This window comes from Stegostoma tigrinum, chromosome 16 (genome assembly GCF_030684315.1).
Source record: "Stegostoma tigrinum isolate sSteTig4 chromosome 16, sSteTig4.hap1, whole genome shotgun sequence".
In the NCBI taxonomy this organism is placed as follows: domain Eukaryota; kingdom Metazoa; phylum Chordata; class Chondrichthyes; order Orectolobiformes; family Stegostomatidae; genus Stegostoma; species Stegostoma tigrinum.
The window spans coordinates 17,007,905-17,024,459 of NC_081369.1; the positions used below are offsets into that span (position 1 = coordinate 17,007,905).

The 16,555-nt window shown below is 39.8% G+C and overlaps 1 protein-coding gene across 1 annotated transcript in view; it reads left to right on the top strand.

The window, feature by feature from the left end:
• The window catches only part of plekhg4 (pleckstrin homology domain containing, family G (with RhoGef domain) member 4), a 194,879-nt gene that overhangs the window by 26,889 nt on the left and 151,435 nt on the right, over window positions 1–16,555 (top strand). Inside the window, exon 2 of the mRNA XM_048546548.1 lies at window positions 527–724. Within this exon, the coding sequence (XP_048402505.1) occupies window positions 527–724 (198 nt within the window). The remainder of the gene's footprint in view (window positions 1–526; window positions 725–16,555) is intronic.

Genomic DNA, 16,555 nt, shown 5'->3' on the forward strand with positions numbered 1-16,555 from the left:
TGTTACAACAGCAATATTCATTCAAGAAGTTATTGATTCTTATGAAAGCAGAAAAATCTGTGCTAGAAAAGTAATTTCATTTGTAAGAAATTCGTATGGTTACACTTTAAAATGCCTGCTTTATTGAGTTTATTTGCTTGGTTTCTTACATTAAAAATAGATGCAACAGTCTTTCTAAGATGTACTAAATGACTTAGTAAGCTTGCAGTCTGAGTTGTGCAGATTCAGTTAGTAGTGTCTTCTCCACCACTCCATAAAGTTGTCAGTATTGGAAATCTGAACTTAACAAAATTTTGGTCATTTTTGTGCGGCTCTGACAGCATTTCCGAGAGAGTAAGGGTTTGAAGACCTTTTCGTCATGGTTTGTTCATTAAATTGAATGCACAAATGTTTAGTTGGGGTTTTCCATTTTGTTTAATTGCCAAAATGGCTGACAATAAATGCATCTTTTTCATTTTACGAATGCCACCAAGAATGCTGTATATTTTAAGTTGCTGTTAACTAATTTGTGCTCTCCTTTTGGCAGGATTCTGAATCCTTGGATGCTTGTATTCAAAGTACTCTCTCAGCACTCTATCCACCTTTTGAGGCAACAGCATCCACAGTCCTCTGTCAGGTTTTTGATGTAGTGGAGAAAACGTATCGTGGTGACGGATTGTGCTACTTCATTGATTTCCTTGTGCCTGCTAAGCACATTCTGCAATGCATTCAACAAGATGCTTGTGTAAGTATAAATGTGTATGGGAAGGGGATAATTCACTTTGTTAGGCCTGTGTCTTCGATACATGCATCCTGTTTTGAGTCTGTTAATGTGTTTATTACAGACAATTAATGTACTGCTGCAAATCTAGTTACTCTGTCTTTTTAAAAAATGCAAGATTTGTTATCCTTAATGGCTGTACTTGAAGCCATGCATGGGGAAAAATGCAACTCATTTCAGCTAGTCCCTTTAACAGTGCTGTTGCATTTTGAAGCACAAAAATATTAGTCAGAAAAATGTGACTATAAATTTGCTGTTAACTAAGTTTGAAAAACATGCAACAGACGGAATAATTTTACAATAAAAACAATGCTGGGAACTTTTATTCCAAAAAAAGACACCTATGGTAGCAACATCTATGGAGAGAGAAACAAATTTAACATTGAGTCCATTTACAGTTTTCAGTATGCTAATTCTGTTTCTTTGTCTTCAGATGCTGCCAGATCTGTGGAATTTCTCCAACATATTTTGTTTTTATTTCATACTTCTAGCATCCACAATATTTTAGTTTTATTTGAATACACTTATCTTGTGAAAACATAAACATTTTTAATACAAACATCACACCTCTACAATTACTTTTTTCACTATATATCGAGAGTAGATCAATGGGATGTTAACAGGAATGTCTAAATTCTTCTAAAACTGAACTTTTAAGATCCTAGCCATTGTAGCAAGAAGTAACCAAATTTAATAATGTTAAAATTCCTAACTGAACTTGAGAGAAGAATTGACATTAAATAGTTCTGGAACTCCCATATATTGTTAGAATGTCAGTACTGTAACTAGGCTATTAAGCTGCCCACCAATCTTTGACTATTTGCTGTGTCAGATATTAATGATGTAAGAAATTTAAAATGCAGAACTGGTTATGCTTTTTGATTACTCTCTGTAAAGTGGAAATTATTTGATTAATTCAAAGATTGACTTATAAACATCAAGTGTGTCGCTCATGAAGATGCAATTCAAAGCCCTCGTATAATCAGACTTTGCATGAATTTGATTGAATAAATCTAAATCCATTTTACATTTCCTTAAATGATGAAGCAACTAAAATTTTAATATTAAATGAAACCATTGATTATACAGTCCAGTAAACTTGATTCTGGTGTGAAATACAAATTATAACTTAAAATACATGCTCCATTTTAATTGGTGTTTCATTGTAATCTTGATTAATTCCATGTGTTATTAAAATGTAACAAAACACTATACATTTTAAAACAATCTAAATTAAAGCAGAAATATTTTTGCAATTTATGCACTCATTTACAGAGTAGATTACTGATCTAATACTGTTGAAGAATCATACAGCATGGAAACAGACCCTTTGGTCTATGGTTGGTTGGTTGGTTTGCTCACTGAGCTGGGTCATTAGTTAGCAGACGTTTCATTAACCTGCTGGGTAACATCAGTGCAGCCTCTGCTGAAGTGTTGTTGTGTTTTCCCGCTTGGTATTTAAACTCTGGACTCGATTTGAGTTGATTACCTCATTCCCGGTATTTCTTTGCTGTGGTGTGTATATAGGGTCTAATTCTATGTGTTTATTGATGGTCTTCTTGGCGGAGAACGAGGCCTCTAGAAAGTCCCGTACTTATCGCTGTTTGGCTGTCCTAGGATCCTAATGTAGACCCAGTCGAACTGGTAGTTCTCATTATCCGTGTGAATGAAAACAAGTGAGTATCAGTTGTCATTCTGTTGCCAGTTGATGTTCATTTATTCTTGCGGCCAGTTTCCTTCCGGTCTGATCAATGTAATGTTTGTTGCAGTCCATGCATGGAATCTTGTGTGTCAGGTTGGTTCTGTCCATAGTGGGGAAAAGGGTCTTTGGTTCAAGTTAGCAGTTGGCATAGGTTTGTGTGCCATTCTGATGCCCAATAATCGTAAGAGCCTTGTGGTCAGTTCGGTTATGTTCTTGATGTACGGTAATGTGACCAGTGTATCAGTACGTACTGTATCATCCTGTTGTTTGTGTGATAGGCATTGTTGAACCCAGCTATTCGGGTATCTATTGTCCTTAAATACTTGGTAGTAGTATTCTTCTTCGTTTTGGCATGGTTCAGGGTTGTTGCTCATGTAAACAGTGTTTTCAGGCAACTTTGTTTATGGTTGTTGGGATGGTTGCTGTTGAAATTCAGGACTTGATTCGTACGTATGGCCTTTCTGTGTACCTTCGGCAGAAATTCCCCGCCGGCCCTGCGGTCTACCAAGGCGCCTGGAAGCTGTTCGTTCTTTTCTTCTACCCTGGTCAATTCGATGCCGGTGAGAGCATTGTTTATTAGTTCGTGTCTCCTCTGATTTCCACAGATATATGACAGGGAACTTGCGTGCCAAAAAACCCTATTCCTAGATGCAACCAATCTAGAGTGGACAACAGACTTAGAACGAGCCATTAACATCAGTCAACACATAACAAGAACCAAGAAAACACAGATCCTGCAAGAAAAACTAGCCAAACTGACCCACCAAAACGACAACCAAAGATCAGCCACTTGGACAAGAAACGTTTCAGACAGGACACTAACAGACACAGAAAGCTGTGGTCTCAACTACAACCACCGAGATGCTAACAGAACAAAGTTCCCAGCCACACTAGAATTCACACTGAAGACCACTGGCATCAGTGATGAAACACAACAAGCCATTAGACAGACAGTGGCCCTGACACTGACTGAAAGGAATGGACTTAACACTCTCTCAATACATTCGAAAAGAAGGCCAGAGAAGGACTGAAAAAAAGATAAAGACATCATAATCCTACAAGAGATTGTACAAAGGGCGCATGTCAGTAATATTAAACGAACTGGACTACCTCATTAAAGCACATGTGCCACTATCAGACACGAATACATATCAGCAAGTGCACATTGACCTGACACTGTAATTGGGTAATAAAAAAATCAGTGCACTAAAGAGACTAAAACAGACTGGACAAATCAACAAAGCAGATTACCTAAAAATGAAACCTGAAGGGACGAACAACCCCAATTCTCTGGCCTCCCAAACAGCTGGGTCTGACACTGCCTATCTCACAAACAACAACAGGAATATACGGTGCATCTTGACACACTCGTCATGTTACCATACATGAAGAACATATCCAAACTGACCATGAGACCCCTACAACCGTTGGGCATCAGAGTGGCACACAAACCTACTTCAACCCTATTCCAACTGCTAACTCAAGCCAAAGACCCCTTACCCGTTATGGACAGAACCAACATGATATGCAAGATTCCATGCAAGGACTGCGACAAACATTACATTGGTCAGACAGGAAGGAAACTGGCCGCAAGAATACATGAACACCAACTAGCAACAAAAAGACACAACCAATACTCACTTGTCTTCATTCACACAGATAAGGAGAACCATCAGATCGATTGGGACAACATCAGGACGCTAGGACAGGCCAAACAGGGACAAGCATAGGAATTTCTAGAGGCCTAGTTCGCCAATAAAAAGGCCATCAATAAACACACAGAATTAGATCCAGTATATACACCACGGTGAAGAAATACCGGAAATGAGGTGATCAGTTCTGATTGACCCCAGAGTTTAAATACCAGGTGGGAAAACACAACAGCACTTTATTGGAGGCTGCACTGATGATGTTACCCAGCAGGGTAATGAAACATCTGCGAACTAATGATTCAGCTCGGCGAGCAAACTGTCCACAGCATCCACAACCCAAGCGACAAATCTGCTCAAGAACCTTAGACCTTTCGATCTAACTTGTCTGCATCAACCTGATGTCCCAATCTGATGTAGTCCCATTTTCCAGCATTTGGCCCATATCCCTCGAAACCCTTCCTATTCATTTACTCATGCAGATGCCTTTCAGATGTTTTAATTGTAGCCATCTCCATCACTTCCTCTGGCAGCTTGTTTCATACACACATTACCCTCCACCTGAACATGTTACTTTTTAAATCTTTACCCCCTCACTTTAAACCTATTCCATCTAGTTTGGTTCCCCTATCCTTGGTAAAAGATCTTGGCAATCATCTTATTACCCACCATTACAATGGTGCAGTGGAAACTAATTTGAGGCAATCTCAGGATTAGAATGGAGTGAACTGATAAAAGACGTCTCTTCAGATAAAACTTGATCAAGTTTAAAAACTTAGTCATGTAATAGCTCTAATTTAAGAAAAGCATATCTTTGACAAGTAGTTACACTACATGCAGAAGCCAGGGAAAAGAATTAAAATGCCAAAACTGTTGATACTGCTGTTCTCGTCAAATTGATTTGAAAAATAACATATTATGCAATACCCCTAACTGAATAAGTGCCTCTGTGCACTGATAGTCTTTGCATTGCCCTGCAATGTATTAAATGATTCCACGGATTTACTTCCTTTGTTTTCTGGTCTCAAAGTTCATTGGATTTTTTTTAGGAGCTACTCCAGCTTGATTTTAAAATGTTGCAACTGTAGATTTTTTTTTGACTACATGTCTTCAGAGTGGGCATTTTCTGATTTTTTTTAATTTTGGTGAAATTTTCTGATTTCACTTAGCTTTCACAGTTGGTGTGGAATTTATCTTTTGAAACATCACGTTTTCTATGTACAATACTTCAGTTTCAGCCCTTTCATTTATTTAAATCTTCAAAACATCTTAGCTTGAATAAATTAAAGACACTCCATAGAACATAATAATGTCAATGGTTTAGCATTCTATTGCTACAACTAATCTGTTTTAAAAGTAAGATAACCTTTCATATTAAATGAATTGAAAATACCATATCTCTTTTCTTTAACAAAATAAAGAAGTTCTACATCTGGAATTTCTTTAGTAATTATAAATCATATGAAGCGAAATTTTGGTGTGGTTGGTATTGGAGTTCTTGACTTGGAAACATATTGCTGTTCACTCACCATCACTGGGTCAAAATCCTAGAATTTTATTCCCAACAGCCTACACCAAATGGACTGCAACTTTTCACAATGCAGTTCACTATCACCATCTTGGCAAACAGGAAGAGGCAATAAATGCTAGCCCAGCCACTGAAACCCACTTCTTCTACATAAACAAAAAAAAACTAAGCCCTCTGTTATTCAATTCTAATTGACAAATCACAGCATGTATAGTTCTGTTTTATTTGTGTGAGCAATAAAAAAAAATGGTGAGGTAAAGTTGCTAAAAATTTGGCTTTGCTATTGGTCAAAATACAACCAGAGAGAGAGAGAGAGAGAAATGTAAACTTTTCTTTGTTTACGTGAACCGACTTTGTAAAGGCTGTATGGACTATTATTTATGCTGAATGTATTGATATAATAAAAGTCTTGCAGTTGCTGCTGTTGCTCTTCCATAATTTTGTTCTAATTTTGATAAGATCTGATGAGAAATTTAGTGCTGGATCATGCACTTGGTATGTAGTACTTGCAATGTCAATGATGCTGTTACACTCAAAATTGTGTATTTTGGGCAATGCTTACTTTTGGTTGATGAAACAAAAAAAGCTAGTATAACTCAATTGGCCAAGTAGTGACCTCCTGTGCTGTAAATTTCCATGATACTTTAGAATTTAAAGTTAAAGCTTGTTTTTGTTTTCTGCCTTTCCTCTTGGCATTGAAGTCACTTATTTAAACTAAATTGCACCATTACAACTTGCTTCTCTCTATTAGATTTTAGCTCATTTGTCTCTCAGTTCTTCTTACTTTATTGCTCCTCCAGGTCCAAAGCCTCTTGAACTTGCATCCGCTCCAGTCTCATTAGGGCCAACAGTCTCCTCCTCCTTCCCTACCAACTTCCTGCTTTTGCTGGACCAAAAATGCTTTTCCATGTGTATGTGGCATTCTGATTCCATATCTGTTGCATTGATTTCACTAGGCTACTGCCTTAAATAGTCAGTCTCTCTCTGGTGTTTTATTGTTGACTCATAATGATATCACTTGTTACTGCTCAACTCAGTACATCTGATTTTGTTTAATAGTCATTGGGAAATGATAGTTCCAGTTGCATAAAGAGGGAAGTGTTTACTGGAATAGCAAGATGACTTTTATTTCAGCTCTCAGCACTGTCAAGTTACAGAATAGCCTTGAACCGTCGGGGATAATGTTTATGACATCACAGCTTAACTTCCCTAGGTATCAATGTGAAAATAAGAAGCATGCTTCTGGTATTGTTGTTACACTTTCACTGGTGAAAGAGCCTATGATACATGCTACATGAAACTTGTAACCATAAAACCCTATTAGACTATTGATTATATCCATATTTGTTCTGTTGACCTGACAGATCAATCTATATGTAAGAGCTACAGCAATCTTTCAAATCTCTGCATCTTAATAGTGAAAAATGTACCATTTACACAATGTTGAATAGATAGAAATAAATAGAAATGCAACCTGTTATGTTAGCATGGATTCTCAGCACTGATTCCCAGCCATGTGTAATGTAGATCATAGATGGCTTCCTCCTGTGCTGTACTGCTCAGCCCACGAAGTTCGCTGGCTTTTTGAAGAAGTCAGTCCTATGCCTCAACTTTTTCTCCACATCAACAATTTTGCCCCTTCAAGAATATATCCAGATTCCTAAAAAAGATACAGTTGAGCTGTCTCCATCCCCCTGTCAGACTGTGAATTCCAAATCCTAACTACCTGGTCAGTTAAACAATTTTTCATTATGTCGTCTCTTGCTCATTTTGTCTGTTGCCTTTGATCTGTGCCCAGCCAGGTACTGACCTTTGTGTAAACCAAATTATTAAGGATCAGGATAATGTAATTAAACACCTCTACCACATTATCTTTTATGCTTCTTTGCTCCAATCCCAACTCCTCCAGTCAATCGACATAGTTGTAAAACCTTTATCTCTCAACCCATGTTGGTAAAATCTTCTGTAACCCCTTCAAAACATTCATGTCCTTGTGTAAAGTGTGGTGATCAAAATTGGAGCATTAGTTGGAGTTGAAAGTGTTTTGAAGGTAATAAACAACAAAACTTAACTAAATCATAAAGGCATAATGTGGAGCCTGCTGAATGAGAGATGTACAATGAGTGACAAATCAATGAAATAATGGACAAAAGCGCATGGGAAGTGAAGTGAGACTTGAAATGGGTATCAGAATCAACACAAACTTAGGAGAAAGAAATTGGCCATATTTCACTTGAAATCATGACATTTTCAATGAAAATTAGAAAATATGTTAAATAATTACTTTGCCTCGCATTTACAAAATGCGGAGGAATGGAATTGTGGGAGATATGGCAGTTTTTGGATCGGAAATTGGCTGGCTGAAAGAAGAGAGGGTGGTAGTTGATGGGAAATGTTCATCCTGGAGACCTGTTACTAGTGGTGTACCGCAAGGGTCGGTGTTGGGTCCACTGCTGTTTGTCATTTTTATAAACAACCTGGATGAGGGCGTAGAAGGATGGGTTAGTAAATTTGCAGACGACACTAAGGTCGGTGGAGTTGTGGATAGTGACGAAGGATGCTGTAGGTTGCAGAGAGACATAGATAAGCTGCAGAGCTGGGCTGAGAGGTGGCAAATGGAGTTTAATGCAGACAAGTGTGAGGTGATGCACTTTGGTAGGAGTAACCGGAAGGCAAAGTACTGGGCTAATGGTAAGATTCTTAGTAGTGTAGATGAGCAGAGAGATCTCCGGTGTCCATGTACACAGATCCTTGAAAGTTGCCACCCAGGTTGACAGGGCTGTTAAGAAGGCATACAGTGTTTTAGCTTGTTTTAGCTTTTATTAATTGAGGGATCGAGTTCCGGAACCAAGAGGTTATGGTGAAGCTGTACAAAACTCTGGTGCGGCCGCACTTGGAGTATTGTGTACAGTTCTGGTCACCGCATTATAAGAAGGATGTGGAAGGTTTGGAAAGGGTGCAGAGGAGATTTACTAGGATGTTGCCTGATATGGAGGGAAGGTCTTACGAGGAAAGGCTGAGGGCCTTGAGGCTGTTTTCATTAGAGAGAAGAAGATTGCGAGGTGACTTAATTGAAACGTATAAAATAATCAGAGGGTTAGATAGGGTGGCTAGGGAGAGCCCTTTTCCTAGGATGATGACAGCGAGCATGAGGGGGCACAGCTTTAAATTGAGGGGTGAAAGATATAGGACAGATGTCAGAGGTAGTTTCTTTACTCAGAGTAGTAAGGGAATGGAACGCTTTGCCTGCAACGGTAGTAGATTCGCCAACTTTAGGTACGTTTAAGTCGTCATTGGACAAGCATATGGACATACATGGAATAGTGTAGGTTAGATGGGCTTAAGATCGGTATGACAGGTCGGCACAACATCGAGGGCCGAAGGACCTGTACTGTGCTGTAATGTTCTATGCTCTGTAACAGTGGTGGGGGTATAGTTCAGGAATTATAACCCTTTAATTACCTGATATCTGTCATCAGGACATTGCTAGATTCTGTAAATGGAGAGGGTTTCTCAATTTTAGAAAATTCAACTGCTTGAGGAGTGCCAGCATGATTTGTAAAACTAGATCCTGGCAGACAAACGCAAATGATTTTTTGTTTTGAAGCATGACATGAGAATGAATATGGAAGTTTATACATGCAAACATCCAGAAGGCTTTTGATTATATCGTCTCATAAGAGACTTGGACTTCAATTCCAAGAACTTCAACTTTCACTAAGTATTGATTTTTGTGAGAATTGACTGGGACAGATATTGGGGAGAATCAGCAGTACTCTAACCAGCAAGAAGTGACCCAGTAGTTTCCCACAGCTGATATCCCGTTCACTATTTATTTATCATTTAGTTAATGGGACAGGTAGTCAAGTATCCCAAGTTTTCTGATGTCACAAAAGCAGCATTATAAACAGTTAATAATTTAATGTCTCAATCATTTAAGTGAATGAATAAAACTTTTGGCAGATTACATTCTGTAGAGGCATAAATGAGGCCTTTTACCTTGAGACTTAAGGATTAAACAGTACTTTCCGAATGGTGAAAAGCTGGAAATAGCAAAATATAGAAAACAAGAGCAGGTGTGGGATGTTTGACACTTCAAACCTGAGCAACTTTTCAATATGATAAGGCTAACTATCCAACTCGGTACCCTGCTTTCTGTCGATACCCTTTTGACTCTTTTTAGCCCAAAGAACTACGTCAAATGTGTTTGTAAAAATGTTCAGTCGTTTGCCTTAACTCCTTTCTGTGGTTGAGAATTCCACTGGCCCAGCAGTCTCTGGATTGAAAAAAATTCTCTTCCTCCCAGGCCTTCATTCTTAAACTGTGACCTCAGGTTCTGGACTCTTTAGATATCAGGATTGTCCTTCCTATGTTTACTTTGTCGAGTCAAGTTAGAATTTTATAGATTTCAGTCAGATTTCCCCTGCCCCCTCTCTAAACTCTATGAATGGAGATGGTATATGGATCCAGACCTGCCATCCAAGAAATGAGCCTGATAAACCTTTCGTTGCACTTCCTCCATAGTCAGAACACCCTCCTCCAGAAAAGAAAACAAAAACTGCACACAGTACCTCAGGTGTGGTCTCACCAAGGCTCTGTACAATTGCGGCACGACAACCCTGCAACTGTACTCAAACCCTTTCACTGTGAAGGCCAGCATATCACTTGCCGTCTTCACCACCTGCACCTGCATGCTTACCTTCGTTGAATTTAAGTGTGTGAGGAGACCCAAGTTTTGTTGCACCTCTCATTCCAAGTCTGTAACCATTCAATAACAATCCACCTTCAAGTTTTTTCACTGGAAATGTAATTACCTCACATTTATCCACATTATACTTCATCTGCCATGCATTTGCCCATTCACTCAACTTGTCCAAATCACATTGAAACATCTTTGCATCTTCCTCACTGTCTGCCTTTCCACCCAGTTTTGTGTTGTCTAAAAACTTGGAGACATGACTTTAGTTCCCTCATTTCTTTCAGGAAAATATATTGAGTAGCTGTGTTCCCTGCTGTACACCACCAGTCAATGGTTGTCACTTGGGGGAATAAAATGATTCTTGACACTGTTTTCTGACTGCCAGCCAGTTCGTTGTCCTGTCAGTTCGCTATCCCAATCCCACATGAATTAATCTTACATGCTATTCTTATTTAGGACCTTACCAAAAGCTTTCAAAAAGTTCAAATAACCCACGTTCACTGGATGCCCTTTATCAACTCCACTAGCTATATCCTTGAAAAAATTCAGCAGATTTATCAAGCATAATTTCCTTTCCCTAAATCCATGTTTGATACAGCTCAATCCTGTCCCTGTACTCCAAGTGCTTTGCTATTAAATCTTTTATAAATGGCTCTAGCATTTTTCCCTACTACCGATGTCAGGCCAACCAGTCAATCATTCCCAGTTTTCTCTATGTCTTCCATTTTAAATAATTACCCTGCAATCCATAAAAACTGTTCCAGAGTCTATAGAATGACGAAGGTGACTGACACTACGTCCACTATTTCTCAGTCCATTTCCTTTACTATTCTGGGATCTGGATGAAGGGCTTGGGGAGTTATTGGCCTTTAAACCCATTAATTTCCCCAACACCATTTCCCTACTAATAATGATTTCCTTCAGTTCCTCTATCTCTCTAAACCAGGTTCCCAAACATTTTTGGGATGTTTTTGTGTCTTCCATTGTGAAGACAGAACTAAGGTATGTATTTAATTAGTCCTCCATCTTCTCTCCCCCCCCCCCCCCCCCATAATAATGTACCCCGTTTCTGACTTTTGGGGACCTATATTTGTCTTCGCTAATCTTTTTCTCTTCACGTACCAACAGAAGCTTTTACAATTGGTTTATATATTCCTCACCAGCTTACGCTCATGCTCTATTTTCCATCTCTTAGTTGATCCTTTCGCCCTTCTTTGCTAAAATCTAAACAGCTCTCAATCCTTAGGCCTGCTGCATTTTTTTTTTTGTTTGGCCAATTTGTAAGCCCCTTTCTTAGATCCATACAATCTTTAATTTCCCTTGTCGGCAATGGTCTGGCCACCTTTCCAGTTTTTTATTTTTGTGACAGACAGGTATGAACAATTGTTGCAGTTCTTATGACCCGCTCTTTAAATGCTTGTCATTGCTATCCAATGTCATCCCATTAAGTAATAGCCCTCAATTTTACCAAAATTTACTTCTCATACCATTATAGCTTCCTTCATTTCGATTCAAGATCCCTAATCTAGTAATCAACTACACCTCTCTCTAATGAAGAATACTATTGGATTTTGGACACTGTTCCCCTAAGGGACCTCACGTAGCTAGATTGCCAATTATCCTTTTCTCACTTTGTGATTCTCCAGTCTAGGATGATCAGTTCTCTCGTTTGTTCCTCAATGTATTGATCCAGAAACCCATTCTGGACATCTTCCAAGAATTCCTCCTGTACAGTATTGTTACTGATTTGATTTTCCCAATCTATATGCAGATTGAAGTTGCACACAATTGTGGCTGTACTTTCATTTTGGGCAGTTGTAATCTCCTGCTTGATGTTTTCCCTAATGTTGCCACTGCAGTTTTGGGGGGCTTTATATGCACTATAGTGTGCTGCCCCATGGTGTTTTTAAGATCAACCTGTACAGATTCCACTTCACTTAAACTAATATCCTTCCTCACTATTGTATTAGAGACTCTTTAACCAGCAGTGGTAGCCCACCTCCTTTTCCTTTTGGTTGTCCTTTTAAAACTGAATGTGCCGGTAGGGCCTGTACCTTACTTTAGTGGCAAGGTGATAGTGTCCGTACCTCTGAACCAGGATACCTAGGTTCAAGCCCTACCTGCTCCAGAGGTGTGTAACAACATCTCTGAACAGAGATTAGAAAATATCTAATGCCTGGATATTCAGTTCCCATTCTTGCACATCCGGCAGCCACGACTATGTAATCCAAATATATGATACATTTGCAAAAAAGACATTTTTTGCACTCTTGCATGTGGCCCTGTTTGATTCTTGCCCTTTGAATTCTCTGCTTTTATTTCACATTGTCTTTTGTTTTTGCTGTTGCTCCTGTTTACTTCTCTTTTTTTTCCCTGTATAGGTTTCCATCCTCCCATTTTAATTCGGATCTTCCCCAGCTGCACTATCAAATATTCTCCGTCAGAGTCAACACAGTGTGGAGCTGGAGGAACACAGCAGGTCAGGCAGTATCAGAGGAGCAGGAAAGTTGATGTCTGCTTTCTTTCTTGTTTTCCTTTTCTTGTTTTTACTTCTGCATTTGTCTCCCCCTCTTCATTGTCTTTAAAGCTTGGAGAGCAGCAGGCGAAGGAGGAGGCCTCCGGTGGCAGCAATGCCAGCATGAGCTGGACATGGATCCAACCCAGCTAGCCAGAGTTTCCCAGTGAGCGAGGAGCAGGTGGTGTTTGGGCTGTGCCTGTCTGCTCCAGACCAGCTGCGTTCTTTTATTTTCCCCCTCTTTCTCCTTTCATTTCTTTTCTCTTTTCATCTTGCTGACAGTGCAGGGAGGCCAGAGCAATGTCAGTGGGGACTCCTGGTTTCGTAGGCCTAATGCTTGGACTCCAGGAGTGGTGGCAGGTCATTGATATTTGGCAGCATTAGCACCCAGAGTAGCAACTCCTGACTGTGGTAGGCGCTGAGCAGGGACCTTGCAGAAGTCCTGGTGCCATGTTTGGGACCCTGGCCAATGAAGATTGAACCCTCTTTAAGTGCTTCCTTTTATTATTCTTATACCTCAAAATGGGGTTGGTCTGTGGTGACAGAACACTTTTTGCTGTATCTCCTAGATATGTAACAATAAAGAAACCATTCATCATTCAGGTCATCTAACAGGTTAGAGATTCTTGCTCCCTGTTGGATAAGAAAGGGATTGTAAGCAGGATGACCAAACTGACCAAGCACCATAGTACAAAGAACCATTTTAAGAATGAGGAGAAAAGTGAGAAATGAGTCTCCCGAATGCTGTGTTGCCTACCTGATGTTCGTGTTCAGGCTATTTTGTGGGCTGCAGAGGCAATTGGTTGTAATTCTCTTTTTGTAAAAAAAAAGTTGGATTCTGGAGAAATGCAAAGGATTGGAAAACTGTCAATGTGACACCCCTCCCTTTTGAATCGGGATGCAAAAAGCAACCAAAAGTCAGTTAGCCTGACATGTATTGTTGGAAAAGTATTAAGGGATAATTATTAAAGAAGTAATAACAGAACATTTTGGAAAATCAAGCTGGTCAAGCAGAGTCAATGTAGCTTCATGAAAGGGAATTCACATCTGATTAATTTATTCGAGTTTTTCCTAAGGAAGTCTCAACTAGAGTAGATATAAGGGAATCAGTACATGTGTTGTATTTGACTTCCAGAATGTGTTGAACAAGATACCTCATAAAAGATTGTCATAAGAGCCCATATGTTGAAGGTAATATATTGGCAAGGATGGAGAATTGACGGGAAACAGTGAGTGAGAAGAGGGAGTCATTTTCTCAAGTTGGCAACCTGTGACCAATGGTGCTCCACAGGGATTGTGCTGGAACGGCAACTGTTCAAAATGAATGTCAGTGATCTGGAGGAAGAAAGTCAGAAGGCTTATCCTCTGTGGTGAGTCCATCGAAACAATTTCCTCCATGGTTGATGTAATTTTTTTTTTCCTCTCCAGTTTTGACCATGTATGATTCTAGTCCCATTTTTAAGGATAATCTGATTCCTGGAAAGTTGTTACTGAACTTTGTTATGTGGACTGTATCTCCCACTTAGACTATATTGTGTTCCTTGGAGTCGCAGGCCCTTTTCACAGCTGATATCTTCTCTTTGACAGTGTACAATCTATCCTTGTCAACTCTGAGGAATGTTACCTTGTTTACTTGGAACACATCTATCCCTCTTGGCCAGGTGTCAGCCTCAAAAATGCAGGAAGACTTTTCTCCAAGCTTTTGACTTGTTTCTATGCAGTAGCTCCTGAGATTAAAATGTCTCCCAAATAAACTGCCCCTGTGGACATCCTTGGAGGATGTTCTCCTTTACCCTTTGAAAGGTAGAAGCTGAAGATGTCCCAAAGGGCAAGTGTGTGTACTCATACAGCCCTTTATGAATATTTGTAGTAATGTATTTCCTGGAAGACCCTCCAAGCTCCAGTTGGAGGTCTTAGGATTGAGCAAAAACCCCACTTATCTAAAATACTTGAAACAAAACCCTGGATTTTTCAAAACTTCTGGGATAAAGGGGTGGCAACTGGTCTGGGCTCTGGAAAAAAAACAAAGGCACAGGGATGACTCCCTGGAACTGTTATTCAGCCCAAAAATACAATTCACACCTCAACACTGAGTACAATAAACCAGATCTAACACTCTAGACTGAAATTAACTTATACACCTCAGCAACCTAACAGCCATTTTGGAACCTTTACAAACACCACATGTTCAACTTCAATCAATATTTATTCACAGATACTGGGTATTCAACTTAAATCAAAATACGTTCACGCATACTTCAAACTGTCAGGAAGCCAATTGACCTCAAAAGGAACACCAGTAACACAATGGCAAATGCAGATAAGCGGTCTGCAATTAAAATAACTGTTGGCCCTGATCTCACCTGAAGGAGTTACTGCCCCAAGAGCTATTTCCACACCTATCTTTACAGGAGGAATCTCAGAGTTATTTCCCTGGGAGATGTCTGCACTGTTACCTCTGGAAGAGGGAACCCGACAGCAATTCGAAAACCTAACAACACCAGCTTGTTCTGTACAAGGGGGACCAACAGCAACCAACCACGACCAGCAGACGTGAGAACCAACAACCTCCGAAAAGCACCGACGCGACCGACACCACAAGGCCTCGGACAGTTCCTGAGGTGAAAACTAGCCTGCAAACCCACCACAAAGCAAGGGAAAAGAAGTACTCGTCCGATTTAAATCCAATATGCATCCTATCACATCGGCAGAGTCAATCTAGACTGAAGATATACACCGTCCAAAGTCTTCACTAAGACACTGGAAACAGAAGACGGGTTCAGTCAGCTGCACTTCAAATTCATGTTCTCTCTCGGGGAAGTTGGGTGAAAGTGTAGGGACCCTAAGCGTAGGAAACTTGATTAAAGCTTGTGATTAAAACTACTGTTTAGCTTCTAATAGCATTTAACCCATGTTTAATAGTGTATTTAATTACTGTCCTCTTGTATAGCTGCTTGCTTCAGTTTCGCTGTTTATTACATTTGCCTTTATTTCTTGTATTATACTTACCTTTTGTATTTAATAAATGCAAAGATTCTTTTGCCCTGAAACACCTGACTACTACCTTCTCCAATTCACAATATTAAACAAGTCCGGTGTCAGAACCAGGGATCTGGGGCGATTTGAACCACATGAAAAAAAAAATCAGCAGTTTACCGATCTCAAACAAGAACCCTATAAGGTAGCCATATCTGACATCCAGTTTAGAAAATGTGGCCTCTAGCTAGCTTTTCAGACAAGTCTTCTGTGCCTGGCTTGAATATCTGTCTAAGTGGCAAACTCTGACTGTCGGCTCGTCATCCCCAGAGAGACGGACCGAGTTGTGAGGTTTTACAACTGGCAGGGCTCATTCGGCAAATTGCACTGGCGTATGATGCTACGTTCTTCTACATGTTCCAGTTCAGCCTCTGCTTTGGCACATGGGCATAGAGGACCAGCTGTGCCTTGAAGTTTTTCTGTTGGGCATTTGGGTCTGTTTAAATTTTGGCCTTTTATCTTTCCGAGACCCTCTTGGAACACTTTGGGACACTTCCCAAAAAACCTCCTACAGATTGCCAGTAACCATCTTTAAAGATCTGTTACCAAACCTGGAGATTTTCTGTCGACAATCCTTGCCAAAAAGTTTGGGACCTGGTCCTTGTACCACCATTATGGGAGTTGGACAGGCTCCTACCCACCTGTGCCTGGGGTTATTAATGGTCT